At 41.1% G+C, this 17,613-nt stretch overlaps 1 protein-coding gene across 1 annotated transcript in view; it reads right to left on the reverse strand.

Annotated features, from left to right (window-relative positions):
- Positions 1 to 17,613, reverse strand: part of KCP (kielin cysteine rich BMP regulator) — a 154,918-nt gene that overhangs the window by 90,907 nt on the left and 46,398 nt on the right. Inside the window, exons 6-9 of the mRNA XM_073652551.1 lie at positions 14,383 to 14,459; positions 9,028 to 9,124; positions 7,970 to 8,037; positions 3,442 to 3,612 (exon numbers count right to left, since the gene is read on the reverse strand). Coding sequence (XP_073508652.1) covers positions 3,442 to 3,612; positions 7,970 to 8,037; positions 9,028 to 9,124; positions 14,383 to 14,459 — 413 coding nt within the window. The remainder of the gene's footprint in view (positions 1 to 3,441; positions 3,613 to 7,969; positions 8,038 to 9,027; positions 9,125 to 14,382; positions 14,460 to 17,613) is intronic.

Raw genomic sequence — 17,613 nt, forward strand, 5'->3', positions numbered from 1 at the left:
TATGTTTGGAAATGCGTCTTAGTTACTTTTTTGCCCATGTATCTACGAATCTGTCCTATTTCTCTTTTATCTGAACCCGTCTATCAGCCCTATTTATAACAGTATACCCTACATCGGTCTTTTTCTAGGTATATCTGTAACTTTATATCTGTCCTATTCTCTTTCTCGTGGTGTTTGTACAATCGACAGTATGTCTCTTATTTCTTCTATTGTGCCTTTATAAAAAAGAAAGCCATCATTAAAGTTTGAACCTTTAAAAGCATCACTCCATGGTATTTTTTTTTATATATTTTTCCATCATATAGATATCACTAAAATAAGTTTCCTATGTGTAGTAAAATACTTATCGATCACCATCTTCTGCTATTCCCAGTGCCGCTCCTGTCCTCTTATGCACCACGTAAGCAGAGTTGTAACTTGCTAGATCAGCGCACCAGAAGTCACATCTCAATGTAAGAATATAAGACTCAGATCGATAGAAAGTAAATGTTGGTAGTGACTTCTGGCCAGCCAGAGCTGCAGTCACAAGATGGCGGAGAGGGACTGGAGCATCGCTGAAAACAGTAAAAGACGGCCACTGGTAGGTATATTACTACTCACAGAGAGCCACATATATTACTGATATCTATCCAGTGGGGAATTAATAAAAACTCCGGAGTGGTACTTTAAGCATTCTAAACTTACAATACATCATATGTTTCATAGAAGTTATAGACTACCGCTATAAATTATAAAGTCGTTGAATTGGTTTATTTGCTTTCTAAAAGCTAGACTTATGGTTAAGTGACGGTGCAGTACTTAGGTATAACAATGTGGTAATAATGATTGTAATTAATCAAAACTTTATTCAACCCAACACAAAAAGAAAAATAAACGCTCGCTGATCGTGAGCATTTGACCCAGGTGATAATAACAAGACTCCACAAGTTTATATGCAATCCAGCACCTGACTTTATAATTAGCAGTTCATACAGATGACTTATTACAGTCCAGGAAAACTATGACATACTGTATGTAATACTACACTCCTAACAGAAAAACTGTAATATGACCTGAAATTGATTGAATGGTACTACAACAAGCATTCACATTAAATTCTCTACACATGTAATATTGACATATCAGTGTAGAAATGGGCAGCACTTTCAGTGGCTCGGTCTCAGTAACGTGTTGTTGATCTCAGTTTACTTTTAGTAACTTTTCTTCATTTATATATGCCCAAAATTCTATGCTCATAAAGTTTAAAATAGGTATTTATTGTGATTGGAACTCCATTTTTATTTTACAAGCCCCTAATGCCATTCTTCTCCTGATCCTGATTTGTAACAAATTTACAAATAATATGTGCATTTTTTTTTTTTATTGTTACCAAGATTCAATTTAATTGGGAACAGCGCCATACAGGAAACCTCTTCTGGCAGATTTTTTTGGCATTCTTCCACTGGTTAAAGGGATTTCCCTACAAACAAAAGTTCTTTTTAATCAATAGATCTTGGAATAATAATAAGTTCCACAATTGGATGTGTTTAAATAAAATGTTCCTGTGCTGAGATAATCTTATAAATGTGCCCCTGCTGTGTACTGTGTAATGGCTGTGTCTGACCGTGTACAGAACATGGTCTGATCGTACCACATCTCCTGGACAGACATTACAAGCAAAAAAGTATTCAGACATTACAGGACGGGATCACAGCTGATTCTTTCTTTGAAGTAAAACATTGTTTAAAAACAGACAGGGAAATGTTTAACCTCAAAAAAAGAATCAGCTGTGATCCCGTGTTGTAATGCCTGTATAGTCTTTTCCTTCCTGCTCTGCCCAGGAGATGTGGTATGATCAGACCATGTTCCTGTACGGTCAGACACAGCCATTACACAGTACACAGCAGGGGCACATTTATAAGATTATCTCAGCACAGGAACATTTTATTTAAACACATCCAATTGGGGAATTTATTATTATTCCAAGATCTATTGATTAAAATCAACTTTTGATCATGGGAAAACACCTTTAAGAAAAGCATCACCTGCACTGGATAGTGGCAGTAGTCTGTATAGTAAATCCACATTACATCCATGCTTTAAGAAATAACATTGTGCGCTTAAAACATTTTATATTTCACAAGAGAGTTGTCCAGGATTAGAAAAACATGGCTGTTTTCTTTCAGATGCAGCATCTCCCTTTAGTAGCTCAGCTCCATTCACTCTATTGGCATAATCCATGGTAAGAAGTGCCACTATTTCTGAAAGAAAGCAGCCACGTTTTTCTAATCTTGTATAACTGTTTTAAAGGGGTATTCTGTTATCAGGAAACCACTGTCCTAAGTCGGTTTGTTTTAAAAAAAAAAATAAAAAAAAAAATTGGGCTTTACTTTCCCTCCCCAGGTCCAGCGCTGATGCTCCGCCACTGTTCCGAGTTTCTGTTATCACTGGCAGCGCTGATGTTACATCAACAGTGCTACTGCCAATCAGTGAGCTCAGCGGCTTTCTACAGCTTGTGCCATCTATAGGGTGGGCCATTTATATGGATACACCTAAATAAAATGGGAATGGTTGGTGATGGTTGGATGGTTTGTGGCACATTAGTATATGGGAGGGGGAAAACTTTTCCAGATGGGTGGTGACCATGGTGGCCATTTTGAAGTCAGCCATTTTGGATCCAACTAGTGTTGAGCGAGTATGTTCTGTCCGAGTATGCTCGGGCCGAGCTCCGAGTATTTACAGCTGCTCGGTGATATGGTTGAATCACTCCCGTGTGCATGATTTGCAACTGTTTGACAGTTTTATTACATGTGAGGAATGTGTAAGAAATAGACATTCCTCCCATGTAATAAAGCTGTCAAACAGTCGCAAATCATGCACACGGGAGCGATTCAAACATAACACTGAGCAGCTGTAAATACTCGGAGCTCAGCTCGAGCATACTCGGCGAAAGGGTTAACAGAACATACTCGCTCAACACTAGATCCAACTTTATTTTTTTCAATGGGAAGAGGGTCATGTGACACATCAAACTTATTGAGAATTTCATAAGAAAAACAAAAAAAACATTTTACTTAGGTGTATCCATATAAATGGCCCACCCTGTACTTGTGTAGAACCACTGAGCTTACTGATTGGCTGCAGCGCTGTCTACGGGATGTGAGAGATGCAGATAATAACAGACACAGTTATGGAGACTCAGCACTGAAAAAGAAAATGGAAAGTAAAGTACAGTTTGTTTTTTACAATCAAACTGTGCCTGCAGATGAGGTCTTTTGAAAGCCTATATCACCTTTAGTATATACTTTCCTATGAGAGTTTGGTTTCTCTTTTCTATACAAGCTGTAATTGTTCTTTAAGAGTTATAAATATCCATCTTTAGTAAGATCATTTAAGTGGCTAAGTTTTTCCATTAATTAAAATAAAGTAAACTGGAACATAAGACCCAGGCATCATGCTTACCTTGCATGTGCACATTGTGCATAGATCGGGTTGGAACCTTTCTCCGTTCCTCAAAAATTGGCCACGGTAATGGCAGTTAACACATTCTGGGCAACACTTTCCAGGTGGAGTGACAGGATGTCCACAAGTTGTCGTGTCACATATGTCAGTAGTGCACTTCACAGAGCCTCCCTGTTAGGAAATACAATTTAGTCATGTATGAAACACATACAATTTAAAAATGGCAAGTCGCTATATTAATACACTATATGGACATAAGAATTGAGACACTCCTCTTAAAAGTAATCTGTCACCAGATTTTTGCCACCTAATGTGGCAACAGCATAATATAGAGACAGAGTCTTCTGACTGTTTGCTGTAATTATGAGAAAATCACTGTTTTATCAACAGGAAATTATCACCAGAGGACACTTAAATCTGCTGCCAGGTAGCCGTGCATATTCATGAGGTCTGTATAAACCCGCTCCCATCACTGATTGGCAGCTTTCTTACTAAGCATAGTGTAGATAGAAAGATGGCAATAAGTGGTGTTGGCGAGGATATACAAAGCTCAGCATTCAGAGAACTGCTAGATCTGCAGCAGAGAAAACAGTGATTTTATTAAAACTACAGCAAACACTCCAATAAGTGACACATTCAGTGGGAAAAATAAATATTTGATACACTGTCGATTTTTGAAAGTTTTCCCACCTACAAAGAATAGAGAGGTCTGTAATTTTTATCATAGGTACACTTCAACTGTGAAAGTCTGACTCTAAAAAAATTCCAAAAAATCATATTGTATGATTTTTACATAATTAAATTGCATTTTATTGCATGAAATAAGTATTTGATGCAATAGAAAAACAGAACTAAATATTTGGTACAGAAACCTTTCTTTGCAATTATAGAGGTCAGACATTTCCTGTAGTTCTTGACCAAGTTTGCACACAGTGCAGAAGGGATTTTGGCCCACCCCTTCATACAGATCTTCTCCATATCTTTCAGGTTTCTGGGCTGTCGCTGGGCAACATTGAGTTTCAGCGCCCTCCAAAGATTTTCTATTGGGTTCAGGTCTGGAGACTGGCTAGGCCACTCCAGGACCTTGAAATGCTTCTTACAGAGCCACTCCTTAGTTGCCCTGGCTGTGTGTTTCGGGTCATTGTCATGCTGGAAGACCCAGCCATGACCCATCTTCAATGCTTGCTCCTACTGAGCGAAGGAGGTTGTTGGTCAAAATCTCGCGATATGACCCCATCCATCCTCCTTTCAATACGGTGCAATCATCCTGTCCCCTTTACAGAAAAGCACCTTCAAAGTATGATGTTTCCCCCACCATGCTTCACGGTTGGGACGGTGCTCTTGGGGTTGTACTCATCCTTCTTCTTCCTCCAAACACGGCGAGTGAAGTTGATACCAAAAAGTTCTATTTTGGTTTCATCTGACCACATGACCTTCCCCCGTGTCTCCTCTGGCTCATCCAGATGGTCACTGGCAAACTTCAAATGGGCCCTGGACATGTGCTGGCTTGAGCAGGGGGACCTTGCGTGTCCTGTAGGATTTGAATCCATGATGGCGTAGTGTGCTACTAATGGTAATGTTTGAGACTGTGGTCCCAGCTCTCTTCAGGTCATTGACCAGGTCCTCCCATGTAGTTCTGGGCTGATTCCTAACCTTTCTCAGACTCATCCTTACCCCATGAGGTGAGATCTTGCCTGGAGCCCCAGACCAAGAAAGATTGACATGTAAAGAAGAGCAGACAGTGTCAAAGCAGGGTATTCAGTTGGAAAAAATAATGTTTTATTCTGCCATATCAAAACAACATTTAGGCTCTACATGGGTCTTTGTCAAGTATGTACATTGTTTTGATATGGCGGAAAAAAAACATTATTTTTTGCAACTGAACACCCTGCTTGGACGCTGTCTGCTCTCCTCTACATGCATGTGTACCCCCGAGTGGGTTCCTTGGGGATTATTGACGTGCGTCCTCTACAGTATGTGCTGCCAGCCATAATTTTTTCTGAGAAAGATTGACAGTCATCTTGTGTTTCTTCCATTTTCTAATAATTGCGCCAACAGTTGTTGCCTCTGTTATGAATCGTGGTTCTGTGCTCCCACCTGGGAATGGAGCAGGTTCGGTGCTACACTACTTTGGTCACAGGAGCCGCCATTGTCCTGACCCTGGAGTCGGAGCATCTACGCATGTTGTTGTAGGATGTGTGATCACGTGGGACGCCGTGACTCTCAAAGATTTCCCCGGTTGCCAGGCAACGCAGAAAGCTGATTAGTCTGGTACTAAGCAGTGGTGAAATTATGTTTATTCTGCTGTGCAGGCTAGCAGGGAGTGGCTGTCTGGGGATGATTGGGAGGTATTCAACACCTGATCATTAGGCGGGCTATTTAATCCTGCTCCCTGCTCAGTGCTTTGCTGTTTATTTTAGTTCCTATGTGCAGTAGTGGTGAGTGGTCCTGGGATTAGTGTTGCTATCGTTTCAGAGGTTTTCTCATTTTCTCTGCTGGTTACATTTCCTGGGGTTCTTGCAAAGGTACTCACCTGGTTCTTGACTAGGCACCAGCCATATCATCAGACGACAGCTGTCCGGTGACAGTGGGCCTGGGAAGGGCTCTGCTAAAGTCCCCCTTCCATCTACTGGGAACTGGGTGAAGAGTATTCCTGGCCCTCAAGGGCTCGCCTAGCTGGGGAACTTGTGCCAAGTGCGTTTGTGGCTGCACCTTTGCTGGTTTGGTGCCAGTCTTGCTGGGTCCCTCTGCAAAGAGCATAACAGCCTTCTCAACAAGCTGCTTGCCTATTGTCCTGTAGCCCATACCAGCCTTGTGCAGGTCTACAATTTTGTCCCTGGTGTCCTTAGACAGCTCTTTGGTCTTGGCCATGGTGGAGAGGTTGGAGTGCGACTGAGTGCGTGGACAGGTGTCTTTTATACAGGAAATGAGTTCAAACAGGTGCAATTAATACAGGTAATGAGTGCAGAGTAGGAGGGCTTCTTAAAGAAAAACTGACAAGTCTGAAAGCCAGAATTCTTGCTAGATGGTAGGTGATCAAATACTTATTTTATGCAATAAATTATGTTAAAATCATACAATGTGATTTTCTGGATTTTTTTTAGATTCTGTCTCTCACAGTTGAAGTGTACCTACCATAAAAATTACAGACCTCTCTATTCTTTGTAGATGGGAAAACTTGTAAAATCAGCAGTTTATCAAATACTTATTGTCACCACTGTAGCTGGAATCAGGGCTTCTGCCCTGACACCATGCTGCTCTCAAAGGGGGCAGCAAATATCTGGTGACAGATTTCCTTTAATTAAATCACCAAACACAATTTAAAGCGCTGGATGGAGAGGCTTAAAGCATGCCACCACTGGTCTTTTGAGCACTGAAAATGTGCTCTATGGAGTGGCGAATCACGCTCCTTCGGCAGTCAGATTTTAGGGGCCTTTCCACATTCAAATAAGATTGGCTTTGAACGCGCATATCTGTAGATTTCATAATAATAATAATTTTTATTTCTATAGCGCCAACATATTCCGCAGCACTTTACATTTTAGAGGGAACTTGTACAGACAATAAAAGACATTACAGAATAACAATAATTACATAAATCAACAGATACCAGGAAAAGTGAGCGTCCTGCTCGCAAGCTTACAATCTATGAAGAAATAGGGGAGACACGAAAGGTGGATGGTAACAATTGCTTGTATTGTACGGTCAACCATCAATGTAATAAAAAGGGTAATCACTTAATGCTAAATGAACCAGTCACCAACTAGTGAACAAGTACAGACACAGTAGTCTACTAAGTGATGGAGTGTGTGAACAGAAGATACGAGGGACCTGATTTGGAAGGAAGCTTTGTATGGGGGAAAAAAAAAGGGATAGTTAGATAGGTGAGGTGATAGGCCAGTTTAAAGAAATGCATTTTTAGGGCACGCTTAAAACTGTGGGTATTGGGGATTAATCGAAGAGTCCTGCGTAGTGCATTCCAAAGAATTGGCGTGCACGTGAGAAGTTTTGGAGACAGGAATGGGAGGTCCGGATTATTGAGGATGTTAATCTTAGGTCATTAGCAGAACGGAGGGCACGGGAAGAGAGGTAGACTAAGACGAGAGAGGAGATGTAGGGCGGTGCTGAAGCATGTAGCGCTTTGTGGGTGAGGGTGATGAGTTTATATTGAACTCTATAGCGGATGGGTAACCAGTGCAACGACTGGCACAGGGTGGAGGCATCGGTGTAGCGGTTGGCAAGGAATATGATCCTGGATGCTGCATTTAGGATAGATTGGAGAGGGGAAAGTTTAGTAAGAGGGAGACTAATTAGTAGAGAGTTGCAGTAGTCCAAACAAGAATGAATCAGAGCGACAGTAAGAGTTTGTGCAGAGTCAAAGGTAAGAAAAGGTCGAATTTTAGAAATGTTTTTGAGGTGTAGATCACATGAGCGGGCGAGTGATTGGATCTGGGGAGAAAATATTCATAGTAAATGGTAAAATATATAGTTTAACAAAGATTCCTTTATTATAAATGTTAAATGTTACCTGACAAATGCAGCTTATACATGAATCCTTCTTCCATGTTTCTCCATCCACATGACCATCAGAGCAGCCTTAAGTGAAGAAACATAAAAGTTTACCAAATATCATAAATCCACACTAATTTGAGGGCTGATTCCACACTTTGGGATTTACAAGTGCCCTAAAATAATGATTGTTTGTATGCACACTAATCTGGTCCGTTAAATCTCCATCTGATTTTCATTCATTTAAAAAGGATCCGGTTTTTGCTTATTAGATCAGTTTCAAATGGTAAAAAACAGATGGCGAGTTAACGGATCCGTTTTCCGTAGACTTCAATGCTAAAAAACCAGATCCAGCTGAAATCATTTTTTTTAGCCAGACAGAAAAATTGTGTTTCCGCAATTTTTTTTTTCAACGGATTGCTGCTGGATCCGTTCTAATGGATGATTACTGGACAAGTTAACATAGCCAAAGGGTGAATGCCAAGCTTTATTAACTGAAATAATAATTACCCCTACTCCCTTAACGGGAAGTTATCAGAAAATCACCTATTGTTTCAATTTGTGTTACATGTACTTTTACAGAGTTTTTACCAATGTTTTGATTTGTTTTGTTTTTCATATCATAATCTTTATTAAAAAAAAATAAAATTAGTAATCTTGCAATTTTCACACTGGCCACTTGGGCTTTTTTGTTATCAGTAGTGTCAGAATTACAATGACAGGTAACAGCTGGACTCACAGCTGATAACACAACATACAGCAAAAACAATAGCTGACCCTGATCCCCCTCCCTTTCTTCACAATGACCTTTTCACACGCTCATTAGATGCTTCAATAAAAAACAGCCATTGTGGTTATGTACATATGTTATTTTCTGAAATAAAAGGAAGCTAGAGTCTAAAAATGTACCAGTGGCCAGTGTGAAAATTACAAAATTTCTATTTTTTTAATACATATTGTGCTATTTATTAAAAAAATGCCAAAAATAAAAAAGAAATAAAACAAAAAATTGAATTTAATCAATAGGTCATTTTCTGATGATAGCTTCTCCTTAATTCTGAAATTAATATCACCCACCTCTTACACAGCGCGGGCAACATTCGCCTGGTGGTGTCACTTGATGAGTACACTCTATTGGTGGGCAAGTCTTTTGGATGCATGTGACTTCTCCGTTCTAAAACAAAAAACAGTCCATTACATATTGTTTGACAAGAGACTAACTAGATCCAACTGTAATCATTCTACATATGGAATGAATTTAAGATACTGGCCATTATTAGCAATGTTATCATCTATACCTAAATCTGCCTCAATGTTTTCTTTTACTGGCAGTATACTAGCTCTCGAAAAGATATAACCTCCTCTAAAAAAAGTGAATAGACTCAAAATATACAGTAGATATATAGCAGAAGGAATACAAAAAATATATTTCAAATGTTTAAATACATAAATAGAATAAATGAATCCAAGTGGATGATTAACATGTAGTCACGCTGCAAAATATACATCATTAAATAGACATAATAAATTACATTAAAAAAACAGGGGAAAAAATGGATAAAATATACCATATAAAGACACCCCAGAACTCCAACGCACGTTTCGCCTTGTGGCTTTTTCAAGGAGTATCAAACTCCTTGAAAAGTCATGATAATCCTTGAAAATGGCACAAGGCGAAACATGCATTGGATAAAAAAAAGTGTATTTTTTTAATTATTTTATTTTTAATGGGGCAATAGTGTGGTGATTTCAACTTTTGTGATTTTTTTTATTCTTTTTCATATTTTTAAAAACGTTTTTCTCACGTTTTACTGACTTCATTAGTCCCCTTTGGTGACTTGAAGCTGTCATCATCCGATTGTCTGCTATACATAGCAGTGCATGAGGACTGCTATTTATAACAGAAATCACGATCTATAAATGCCGACCACGGGCTGGCGCTCCCAGGAGGATCATAATGACAGGCACGAGGGTCATCAGCAGACCCCTGGCTGTCATGACAACCCACTGACGCCCCGTGATCACGTGACAGGGGCACCAATGGGCGGGATGTATGACGTGCTTCCTGCTGGCACGTGTTAATCTTGCAGTCAGTGATTGACAGAGGGATTTACCTGGTTAACAGCCATGAGCGGAGCACCACTCCACTCACGGCTGTTAAAGGCACATGATGACTTATTAACTCAGTCATCATGTAAGGGGGAAAGACTTGGACTCGGCATGCAAGCCCACATCAAAGGCAGGGACGAGACCTGTGATGTAAATATACGTCAGAGGTTGTGAAGGGGTTAATTAGCAAGAGGGGTTCATCTCTTAGTCTGAGAGCATGTGGAAGGTGAGTGTTTTAGATTTATTCACTTGGTGTTGGTGCTGTGTGATGACTATCATGGCTGTGGTGATGTGCCTTTTGGGTGAGGTTACTTGGAGCCATGGTGGCTTTGCCTTTCAACATGGGTGCTGTGGGGCATCACATTGCTCCCCTTGCTGTTTCACCAGTACTTTAGCAGTGGTCGGAGCATGGCACCACACCTTTAAGGTCAGTGACCCAATGAGAGGTTCGCCATCACGTGGCAATGGAATTCGTACAGTCTTATCAAAATGTTAAACTAAGAACCTTGTGTTCAATTTTGTAAATTTTTGCTCAACCGCAATAGATCAATGTATATATTTTGGATGTGCGGTCCTTGTCTTTTTCTAGATGTACACAATATGTACAGTGACGTCTTGTTAAGGACACATGTACCTTCATTGGACAAGGATTGCAGAAGAAAGGAATATATAACTATAAGGTAAATAGCGCTGCTGGATCATAACAGCTGTCACTATATGGAAGCCGATATTTAATGCAGGGGGTAATGGTCTTTAAAGAGACATGTTGGAAATCAATACTTCGGGTACATACGTTAATTTCCGGTACATATCTTTTTAAATAACACAATCGCTCACATTCAGCAGCGCCTTCCATATAGCGACAACTGTCACGATCGGGCAGCGCTATTTATCTTACACATATATTTTCCTTTCTTCGCGTCTGATGAAGGTCTATGTATCCAGACAGAAAACATCACTCTACATATTGTGTATATGGGACTGCCTTATAAGAAAGTATCAACGAAATATCCGTCACTTGGGGTGACGAGTATCTCTGCTTTTATTTTGATGATTGATCATATCCAGCCTGTGGGTTTTGTATTAATACCTACAGTACCTAGTGTCATTCTGCTTGAGTAACCTTCTTACTGGGCTCTTTCCTCTAATGCCCACTCATATCCAAGTTACACCTCAGACAACAGATGTTCCCAGGTCATAAACCCTGACAGACTATGTTTGGAATAAAACGATGCTTGCATACCATAATAATAATCTATAACACGTCTAGGGATAAATGTCTGCAAACAGGGATGCAGTAATAAATATCACTCCTTATGTAACGTCATATAACACAAGAGCATTATAAGAAACAGATGTTCTGGTAAAAACTATTCTGCAGAATGATAGTCTACCTTCCATCTCACAATAAAAACAGCAGTGTTGCTAGTGGTTAGAAACAAACAGAAACTAACATTTAGAATGTCAAAAAAGGACTTGTGCATGCGGCATAAATACTTTATAGGCACTAGCTGTGCTCATAAACTATGGAGAGCCAAGGAGAATTACTTAACAGTGGAATACAGAATATTCAGTCTTTTTACATTTCAATACCAATCGTAGTTCTGTTCACATCACATTTTTTTATGCTTGGAAAACAAGCTGTAGTAGGTGGTAGCTTACACATAGGGATCCAGTTCTGTTGTCAAACAGTGTACGGTTTATTATAAAGGCCACAGGAGTTAAAAGCACACAAACGAATATAGCATTCCGTCAGCATAAATCAGGTGTGAGAAAAATAAACAATTACAATTCCCATAGCAGGTATGGGCTCAACTGTTTGCAAATTAGGTCCACACTTATTCAAACTCTGGCAGAGACTGACCAGCATATCAGAGGTCTTTCCACCTCTGCTCACAGACATTGAAGAAAGCAGCTGAGCTGCCTTAAATAGGCTGTTCAAAGACTTGAAGGTGGAGATATAGGAACAGCAAGTCCCACCAAGCTCTAGTAGCCATTCCTAAAACCCTGACCCAACCAATACTGATTGTCTGCAGAGGGCCAGCTTCAGTTCCTTAAAGGCTGCCTCAGCTTCCGGGGACCATTTAGCCATAGCCAACTTCGTCCCTTTCAGGTGATCCATCAGAGGGGCTGCTATTAGGGCAAAGTTAGAGACAAATCTCCAGTAGTAGCCCACATTGCCTAGAAATGCCCTGACCTGCTTTTCTGGTTTACATCACCGAGGCTAATCATCTCTGTGACACATACATCCAGTTCCTGTCCAGCAGCAAGCCTACAAAACCGATATGTTAAATGTATCTATCGGCCTCTATTCACCTAAAGGACCAAAGTGTGTCCTTATGGCCTTTACCAGGTTGATAATGTGTTAGCATACTATTTTAACCTTATATATAGCTACACTTGCCTATATAGTGGGGCACATGTATAATGTGCAGTATACATTTTCTTAACATCATTGTCAAAGGCTTTTCTATACCACTATACAGAGGCTTATGTCGGAGATTTATACTGGAGATAAATGTGGTTAATACTTCCAATGAACACTGTATATGCTTAAGATGTGATGTGAACAGGGCATTTGCTGTGGATAGTAAGTCAACCCCTCTGGCACAGGTTATCACAGAAGAAATAAAGGATCAGCCAAGAAAAAATCCAACCTCTCTGCTCACTGTGACATCTGGGATAATTACACTGTCCCTATGGACAGCAAATGTCATTGGATCCCTGTGAAATAAGCAAGAGTTTCAATACAAAATCTCATGCCTGTGTCCACATTACATAAAAGCTACAATGAGCCTTATACAATGCCAACTTGTAATACACGGCCACTGACTCCGTAATCTGTATTCTTATGAGCTAGATTACTACAACGGCCTGTTTTTTAAAATACAAATAAACATACTTAAAGGGAATCTATCAACAGATTCATGCTGTCCGAATCACAAGCTGCCCAATTGCAATGAGATGTTTTACTCCACAGCATTTTACACCACAGCGTTTCAGAATAAGCATACTTTGAAATGCTGGCTTGAGACTATGTGTCTTGGCTGACTAATCCAATGCGGTGCCCGAACAGCTTGCCCCCACTCTGCTCCAGTTAACTGACAGGTCAATCCCTATGTACAGTGAAAGGAATCAGAGCATGGAAAAGGCCATATTGGACTAGACATGGCACCACATTGGACTAGTCAGCCGAGACACATAGTCCTTGGCCGCCTTTCAAAGTATGTTCATTCTGAAATATCACAGCATTTCAGAGTAAAACACACCTGACTGCAATCACGTAGCCAGACTCTGATTCATGATGCCCATGGTCTGGGCTGCATGAATCTGATGACAGGTTTCCTTTAAAGTGTTCCTACTCATTAGCTGCATGTCAGCCATAGCTGCCAAAACACTCTGCCCCTTTCTTTTTGAGGGAGTTTTCAGGAACACATTGTCTTTCCAAAATCTAAAGGGTTAACCAGACTACTAGAATTGATGGTTTATTATATTGTCTCCAAAATCCTACTCAAAAATAGATTCAAAAATGTTTGGAAAACTTTCCTAGTCATTTCTTTGGGAAATCAACTTTGCTGTTCAAATGAGCTTGTTTCTTTTCCTTTTGAAAAATGTCTGCTGGAAAAAAAGAAAATGGCTGCCACATCTTCAAAGTGGATCCTGAAGCAAACTTTTCCAAATGAGGCACTGTCAAATCAAAAAGGCTGCAAAAAATTCTTCAGGAAAAATAAACTCCTCCAAAAACTCACAAAAAAAGGAGCGTTTCTTGAAACTTTTTCAGGTGAAATACTCGCGGTTTTTGAATGCCACAAAAAACTCTGTGTGAGCAAAGCCTCTTTTATACATTTCCATACAGAATACCAGAGGGATGGCACACAATGCAGAGTACTAAGGAAAGGAGCCCAAGTATGGTTATCTCATAAGAAATCCAATAAGTTACTGCAACAGACATGTCAGGAGGACCGACAGCTCCATTTTATGGCTGGGTTCAGATGGCCACATTTCACGATCCATATACGAATTGCAATGCCCAGGCCCAGCCACGCGTCTCTCGACACGAATTATAAGCTTATAGTCAAAGATGAGGCTATAATTTTGGGTCAGGACAAGGTACTGAAGTCCAAGTATCGACCAGGAAAAACTTAGGTCCTACACACTTAGGTCCTACAAAAGTGAACATGTGGCAAATGTCTTTTGTGCTAATAACTTACCAAAGTTAGATGCCAACCAGTATTTTTTGAGCAATGTATAGCTTTATGTATATCTTCTGTAACTGTAGACTAAACAACCACAGAATATGGAGATCAGTAAGACACTACTAACCTGACAGACACATGACGTGCAGGAACCGACAGAAAACGTCTCCTTGTTATTATAAGTCCTCCCCTCATAAGAGCAAGCTTTGACAGGAAATGGAAAAGGAAACATTATATGTTATGTGAGAAATCCACAAGCTGGGCAATATAATTGTAAGAAAAATCAGAGCCATTTTCTACACCCAACGCAAGGCCTTGACTACCAGCCAACATTCAGGACTATGATGAGTGTGCTGATTGGGAGGCCGGCTCAGGTAATTCTCTAAGGCAACACTTACTGTAAAACATCCAGAATATTTTAATTGTGGTAAGAGATATATGTTGTACAATGTGCACAAATTAGTTTTATTAGAAATATTAATGTATTGTTTAGTTGATCACTCTGGAGAATATGCTGTATGGGATAAGGTTGGAGCTGCACAACGGAATGTGTTGCACGACCAAAAACATCTTTGCGACTTGTCTGTGATTTGCTCTCATGTGACTATTTTAGAGCTGTGATTTTGGTCTAAAAAAAGCCAAATCATAGATAAGTCACAGTCGCATGTGACTTGTATTGAGATCTATGGCAAGTGACTTGTGACTGAAAATCTAACACATTTGGGTATATTTGCGACTATGTCGATGTCACAGTAGGTCACAGGACACAAAGAGCCGTGTAGTCCTAGCCTAAAAAAAACATGCCGACTTTATTACAGAAATAGCGTCACACATATCCATGTGGTTCTATCTGGTAACAGCTTAAAGGGGTATTCTCAAGTTATTAAATTGCTTTAATTAGTTAGACCGCATAAGCATGTTTTCAATTGACTTGCTTTTTCTATCTGCTATCATTCTCCTTGCAATGGGAGCTTTTACATTTCATAGTGTAGGGCTGGTTTCCATGGCTACTGGTGCCTGGCCAGCCCCTGGGAGAGAGTGGGCAGTAGTTATATTTCAGGGGAGGAGTTAACTCATAACACACCAGCTACCTCTGTCCAGACTATTGTTTTTAATTAGCGCCTCCCACTCAGCATCTGACAACCAGCAGTTATACTGTAAATCTTGCAAATTCATCAGTCCATGGCATCTGGCTTTTCCATGATCAGATCTCCAAATCGCTGCTCTAAAGGCCCCGTCACACTTATCGACGCTGCAGCGATCCCGACAACGATACGACCTGTCAGGGATCGTTGCTGTGTGGCTATGTGGTCGCTGGTGAGCTGTCAAACAGGCAGGCTCACCAACGATCAGGGGAGCAGCGACATCGTGGAAAGAATCTTTCCACGATGTCCTGCTCCTGGTTACCAGCCTGCTAAAGCAGGAGCAGGCTGGTAACCATGGTAAACATCGGGTTACTAGGGGCACACGCGCACCTAGTAACCCGCTGTTTATCATGGTTACCACTCTGCTACGGTGAGCAGGAGGTTACCGCTCACTTTAGCAGGCTCGTAACCATGATAAACAGCGGGTTACTAAGTGCGCGTGTGCCCCTAGTAACCCGATGTTTACCATGGTTACCAGCCTGATCGCTGCTCCAGCTGGTCACACACAGCGATGTGTGCTGACCAGCGGGAGGGCAACGACCAAAAAAAGGTCCAGGACATTCTGCAGCGATCAGCGACCTCACAGCAGGGGCCTGATCGCTGCAAAGTGTCACACATAGCGACATCGCTGGTGAGGTCGCTGTTGCGTCACCAAAACCGTGACACAGCAGCGATCTCGCTAGCGATCTCGCTATGTGAGACGGGGGCTTTACTGAGCTATGTGCTTGTTCAAAGGCCCTGTTATCTCTGTGTGTAAAGACCGTGATAACAGTTGTCACTCCAGAACAAACCAATAATAGCTGAATGTGTTACAGCAGAATATGTGCTGAGCTTTATACTTCTACTAATACTACAGCTCTGCTACTGCCCAGAAGGGTCACTCAAGGAAGAGGGTCCACCCTGCCAGAGACCAGGAAGTGAGAGTGACTGGAAAGCTGTGTGTTCCTCAAGAGACAACTTGAGAATATCCCTTTAAGGCTGCGTTCACACATTGCGTATTTCCCTGCGTTTTTTTACGCTGCGTATTCTCCTGCTTTTTTTACCTGCGTTTTTTTAAGCAGGTAAAAAAAGCACCTCCATTCACACACTGCATAAAAAAGCGCAGCAAAAAACGCAGTGTGAAAATGAAGGGTGACATGTGTAATGTCACACTTCATTTCAGTGTGACATGTGTACTGTCTGTGTCTGTGTGTCGTGTGTGTACTGTCTGTGTCTGTGTGTCCTGTGTGTCTATGTGTCGTGTGTGTGTCCCTAGCAGTGTATGTACAGACTATGGATTCTCACCTACCCGATGGATGAGAGACACGTCTGCTCCGTCCCGCGCTTGCAGCATCTGCCGTGAAGCGATCAGCAGACTGTCAGCTGACTGGCTTGCCGGTTACAAGCCGGTTAGCTAACAGCTGATCGGCTCACCGGCAGATGCTGGAAGCGCGGGATTGGAGCGGACCGGACCGGACGCCTCTCCCCTGACATCGGGTAGGTGAGTATCCATCCTGCACCTCCGTAAAAAAGCGATGGAATTACGCAGTGTGTGAACACCGCTGCGTAATTCCATCGCTTATAACGGGCACAATAGGAGAAAGCGCAGGACGCAGCTGCGTAAAGAATTGACATGCCAATTCTTTACGCAGCTGCGCTTTCCCGCTGCGTAAAATTACACAGTGTCTGAACGGCAAAGTGAATTTCCCATTCACTTTGCTGGCAGACACAAAGCACATTGCGTATTTTCAAAAAGCGCGCGCAAAAAAGCGCGCGAAAATACGCAATGTGTGAACGCAGCCTAACACCTTACCAACATATGACCTTGGTAAGGTGTTAAAAATTTACTGGAAAAATTTGGACAGATCTATTCTGTGTATTATCTGAGAGCTGCCCAATTTTTACTCTTTAGGCATAAGAAACTTGGAAGTTCTTGTATTTTTATCTTTTTTTGCACAAGAGAAAAGCGAATGGCAAACAAAGCCATTGCAATGACTAAGGACCCTATGGTCTGAAACGCGTCTGCACAGGAATTTTCTCCCCCCCCTCCTCTGGGGTTGTGACATATTGCCATGAGATACATGTTTTTCAATCTTTATCTAATAAAACTTGGATTTTACATACTTCTGAGGCTGGATCTATTTTGCTATCGAATGTTATACTATGGGGCAGTGCAGATTTGCAATTTTTTTCTACAGACCAAATGGGTCTGTGTAAAAAATCGCGGCATGCTG

Source organism: Phyllobates terribilis, unplaced genomic scaffold, assembly GCF_046119375.1.
Source record: "Phyllobates terribilis strain yellow unplaced genomic scaffold, ASM4611937v1 Scaffold_11__3_contigs__length_659146591, whole genome shotgun sequence".
Lineage (NCBI taxonomy): Eukaryota > Metazoa > Chordata > Amphibia > Anura > Dendrobatidae > Phyllobates > Phyllobates terribilis.